Source organism: Aulostomus chinensis, chromosome 1, assembly GCF_037954235.1.
Source record: "Aulostomus chinensis isolate RoL2024-O1b breed Wild chromosome 1, RoL_Achi_v1.0, whole genome shotgun sequence".
In the NCBI taxonomy this organism is placed as follows: Eukaryota; Metazoa; Chordata; class Actinopteri; order Syngnathiformes; family Aulostomidae; genus Aulostomus; species Aulostomus chinensis.
Window position 1 is genome coordinate 23,328,641 of NC_141320.1, and position 5,088 is coordinate 23,333,728.

At 42.7% G+C, this 5,088-nt stretch overlaps 1 protein-coding gene across 4 annotated transcripts; it reads right to left on the reverse strand.

Annotated features, from left to right (window-relative positions):
- Positions 1-319: 319 nt before the first annotated feature.
- On the reverse strand, positions 320-4,490 carry LOC147270825 (uncharacterized). 4 transcript variants are annotated; one of them, XR_015112299.1, is made up of 6 exons: positions 4,205-4,490; positions 3,473-3,996; positions 3,279-3,383; positions 2,962-3,057; positions 1,936-2,071; positions 320-854 (listed from the first exon to the last, which is right to left on the reverse strand). XR_015112299.1 is itself a non-coding variant. In XM_086200662.1 (2 exons), exons 1-2 carry the CDS (start codon positions 4,044-4,046, stop codon positions 3,304-3,306), a joined length of 654 nt encoding a protein of 217 aa, XP_086056788.1. In that variant the 5' UTR covers positions 4,047-4,101; the 3' UTR covers positions 3,139-3,303. The 4 variants fall into 4 exon arrangements, 1 of the variants encoding a protein (XP_086056788.1); XR_015112257.1 differs by lacking the exon at positions 4,205-4,490 and having other exon boundaries at positions 3,473-4,101; XR_015112272.1 differs by lacking the exons at positions 2,962-3,057; positions 4,205-4,490 and having other exon boundaries at positions 3,473-4,101.
- Positions 4,491-5,088: the final 598 nt, after the last annotated feature.

Consider the following 5,088-nt stretch of genomic DNA (forward strand, 5'->3'; position numbering starts at 1 on the left):
AAGAGCAGAAACAGTTAATTAATGTCTATAACACTCACAATAAAAACATTAACTACAGTTGTGATATTAATATAAAGGTGATGTCATCATGTTAACATTGTTAATGTCAGACTAATAATAGCAAGAGTTGTGATGAGAACCAGAAAAGAGTGACGCCAATGAGAGAGACAATTAATAATAATAATGATAATAAGAATGATTATAATAGTAATAATAATGATAATAAGAATAATGATTACAATAGTAATAATAATAATAAGAAGAATGATAATAATAATGATAACAATAACACTAATGAAAATAACAATGATTATAATAATAATGATGATAATAATAATGATAATAGCAATAATGATAATGATAAAAATAACACGAATGAAAATAACAATGATAATAAGAATAATGATAACAATAATGATAATAGCAATAATGATTATAACAATAAGGATAATTGTTGGCGCTGCCATCATAAAAAGGCTAGAGCACCGACTAAAATGTTAAACTGACGGAGGAAAAGTCGACCCAGCCGTCGGTTCAGTTTGACCGGCATGCAGACACATACATTCACATATTTCATTTTCCTTTCATGTTTCTGCTCCTCACACCAAAAATAGAACACCAAATGGTTTCACTTGGAGGGTTAGTGAGAATGTCAGCCACCATGTCAGCTGTTGGGCAATATTCCTCCATTATTCTTCCATCATTAAGGGCAGATGGAACAAAATGAAACTTGATGCCAACATGCTCACACCTTTGACGACATTCTTCATTCTTCATCGTCCATTCCTTTTCATGGCTGCACAAGATACATGTTTCTAGTGTTGCAGCTGCCAAAGCCATGAGCTCTGCTGCACCTGTGGATAAAGCAATTGGGGGCTGTTTTTAGATTTCCAAGAAATAACAGGACCCGTTTCAGTCCAACTAAAACAAGAACCAGTTGTGCCTGGCCTGTCGTTCTGATCTGCTGCCCAGTCAGCATCACCAAATGCAACAAGGTTAAGGTTCACACCATTTCTCCTGGAACACAAATCCTGGTTCACAGTCCCTTTAAATACCTCAACTCATGCTGAGCTGCTAGCCAGTGTTGTTCTTTTGGTTCAGATGAGTATTGTGACAGCTGAGTGACAATAAAGCTAAGATCTGGTCCAGTAGATGTCATTCCATAGATCAAGCTGCCAACCATTTCTGGATCCCTTTTTGGATCAACAGGTTCACCTTCATTGTTAAATGTCAATTTGCTTTCACATGGGGTTGATCTAGACTTGCAATGAGTCAGGTCAAACTCTCCAAAAGGTTTGGAATGCACCTCTTTTGGCTCATCTTTAGTTCCCTGTCTTCCTGTGCAAAATCAATGCCAAGGAAGTGTTTCAGTTTACCAAGATCTTTCATTTTGAATTCCACTCAACATTTCCTTCACATTTCTGAGTGTTTGACCATCACTCGCTGCAGTAAGAAGATCATCAACCCAGATTATCAGTATTATTTTCTCACTTTCAGTTTGTCTACTGTAAACACAGTGGTCGGCTGGGTTTTGGATCAAACCTTTTTGGCCGAGGAAATCATGTCACATTTGATTCCAATTCCGCCCCGACTGTTTCAAACCATGAAGTGATTTGTTCAGCTTACAGGCTAGTTTTTCACCTGTCTCTGACTGAACCTCAAACCCTTCTGGCTGTTCCATGTACAGCTCACAATCAACAGGAGCATGCAAACAGGCAGTTTTTACATCCATCTGGTGCAGTTCTAAACCATGTTGAGCTGCCAGTTGCATTAAGCTACGTACAGATGTCATATCAGCAGTTGGCGAAAAGGTCTCCTGATAATCAGCACCCTCAACGTGACTATAACCTTTCGCCACATACCTGGCTTTGTACGTCGTCTCAACAGGGTTGTCTGTGAGTGTGTGAACCCATCTACCCCCCACTGCACGTTTACCTTCAGGCAGTGGAGTTAAGGTGAACGTCTCATTCTCCCTGAGTGACTGCATCTCTTCCTGCATAGCCTTCGTCCACTGTTCTGACTCGGGGGAACTCATCGCCTCTCTCAGCGTTCGGGTAAATCAGAAATGGCTCTGGAACAATAATCCACACTGGTCAGTACATGGTCATCCTCACATTTGACCTCACACTCATAGTCCCTTAATACTGAGGACGTCCCCTCTCCCTCTCTGGATCACGTCGGCTGCTACCGTTTCCCGTTTCACCTCAGTTGGTGTTCGACTCCCACACCTCTACTAGTTTTTCCTGGGGAATTGGTTTTGTCATGTCCTTTTGTGGGAAGTGGGTTTCAACACTCTCCCTACGCAAAATGTACTCACTGGTGTCCTGATCTGTCTGAGTGTGACATTCATTGACACTCTTTGTGATAAACTTCACCAACCTGTTTTTGGAAACTTTGCCTGACTCTGGATAGAAGACTAGATATGCAGGACTATTTTTGTCATAACCAACAAAAATACATTTTTCCCCTGGAGAGTCTAACTTTTTCTTCTTTTGTTTGTGTGCAAAGCACACTGACCCAAAAGTTTGCATTCTTGAAAGATCTGGCTTCTTTCCTGTCAGCATGTAATATGGAGTCTGCCCTACGCGTCTGTTAAAACACCTGTTGCGAATGACTGCTGCAGTCTGAACTGCGTACGTCCACAGCTCTTTTGGGAGGCTACTCTCAATTATCAGGCATCCAGCCGTTTCTAGTGAAGTTCTCCAGTTCCTCTCAGCAGTCCCACTCTGATGGGGTGAATAGGGAGCTGAGGTTTCGTGTCCAATGCCATTTTTGCCGAGCAGTGACTGAAATTCGCGAGATGTAAACTCTGTGCCATTATCGGATCTTGTGCATTTGATTTTACCATAAGGAGCAACATCAGCAATGAACTTCTCAGTGCCTTGAACAGTGTCACTCTTAGCTTTCAAAAAATAGGTCAACACTGCTCCTGAACAGTCATCAGTGAATGCCAAGACATACCTGAGCCCGTCTTTTGCTGCCGGCTCTGTAGGTCCGGCCAAATCTGTGTGTACCAGTTCAAGTGGAACTCTTGCTTTTTCATCTGGCTCTCTATTCCTGCTCTGAGCAAATTGACCTTTAGTGCACACTTCACATGTCATGTTATTTTTTTCAGTTTTACCTTTAATTTTCATTCCCTCTGTGACACTTTCCAACTGTAACACATCCTCATAACTACAATGACCGAGAATCTGGTGCCGTGTCTGAAGATCGTAACACCCATCACATTCATCAACATCATCTGTAACAGTGCTGAAATAGAAAAGTCTATCATGCACCTGAATGTCAAATGTCACACCATCTTTAGGGACAAGCTTGTTCTGACCCTCTTTGAAGATGACTGTCGCTCCTTGGGCGATCGCTGCCTTGACTGAAAAGATGTCCTGGGGGAAAGATGGGACATACAGCGGCCCATTCAGCATCGTGTCCATCACCCAACCTTTACTGTCGCTCAGACGAACCATTGCAGTACCTTTCTTCAACGCAACGCCGCTGGTCCTCTCTCCGTCAGCGAGCTCCAGTACGTGCTTATGTGGCTGGAAACTTGCGTCAAAGTCCTTGAACTTTGCGATGTCCCTGATGATGTGCGAAGTGGCTCCTGTGTCCACCATAAGGCCTCTCTCCTTCACTCCGCTGACCAGGGCTCCATCTGCTTTACGGACCTTGAAAGCAAGCGTGTGGTCCTCCTCTTCATCCACAGCCTGCTTCACCTTGTCCCGTCTTCTCCGCCTGCAGTTCACGTCCTTGTGCGTGGAACTCCTGCAGACGCTACACCACTGTCTCTGTCCCCGCTCACCAGCAGCAGAAGTGCACGCCACAGCTTTGTGACCCCTCTGGCCACAGTTGTAACAGGACAGCTTCAAGTTGCCACCATCTCCTCCTCTCACTTTCATCACGCTGTCATCATCTGGGCAAGCGTTGAACTTCTCCGTGCTCTCATAACTCCGCAGCTTAGCTTTAAATGCGGTGAAACTCAACTTCTGGTCACTTTGTGTACTATGGATGGAAAATGGCTGAAATGAGTCTGGCAGGCCCCTCAGAATCATTGCAGTTAACAAGCCATCACTCAAAGATTCTCCCGCATTCCTCAGTGCTGTAATTGCAGTCTCTGCACAGATTACATAATCAGTGACGCTCTCATTGACAGCTTTCTGAAGTGACATCAGTTCTGAGTATAAACTGATCACTCAGGGTTTCCCCTTACCGGCGTAATTCTCCCTCAGAATCTGTAGGGCCTTTCTGCCATCATCCACCGGGTCTCTCATCACAAGAGAGAGGCTTTTATCATCCAACAGCTGAATCAGTTCTGCATATACCTCTTCATTTTTCAAGCATCCTCTGCCGTGGCTGCACCGTTCTCCTCCTCCGTTAGTGAGAGTTGCTATGAACCTCAAAATGAAGCTAAAGTGATGTAATGAGAGTTGTTACTAATTTCAAAATGATGCTAAAGTGATATAATGAGAATTGCAACTAACCTAAGACATGATGCTCCAGTGATGTGGTGAGAGTTGCTACGATGCTCATAATGATGCTAAAGTGCTACTCTCACCACATCACTGTAGCATTACTTCTTAGGTTAGTAATACTCCAGTGATGTGGTGAGAGTTGGTAAAAACCTCAAAATGATGTTAAAGTCATGTAGTGAGAGTTGCTACTCACCTCAAAATGATGCTGACAGTGATGTAATGAGAGTTGCTAAAAAACTAATAAATGATGCTACAGTGATGTAATGAGAGTTGCTACTAACCTCAAAATGATGCTAAAGTGATGTAATGAGAGTTGCTACTCATTTCAAAATGATGCTAAAGTGATGTTATGACAGTTGCTACTCACCTTAGAAATGATGCTACAGTGATGTAGTGAGAGTTGCTACTAATTTCATAATGATGCTAAAGTTATGTTAGGACAGTTGCTAGGAACCTAAGAAATGATGCTACAGTGATGTAGTGAGTTGCTACTATCCTCAAAATGATGGTACAGTGATGTAATGAGAGTTGCTACTCATTTCAAAATGATGCTAAAGTGATGTTATGACAGTTGCTACTCACCTTAGAAATGATGATACAGTGATGTAGTGAGAGTTGCTAC

Bases quoted from the DNA above. Each gene is read 5' to 3' on its own strand.
- LOC147270825 (XM_086200662.1), bottom strand. From the start codon at position 4,046: ATGATTCTGAGGGGCCTGCCAGACTCATTTCAGCCATTTTCCATCCAT. The intron at 3,384-3,472 runs GTACTGCAATGG...TCTTTCCCCCAG, and splicing joins CGGCGTTGCGTTGAAGAAAG to GACATCTTTTCAGTCAAGGC.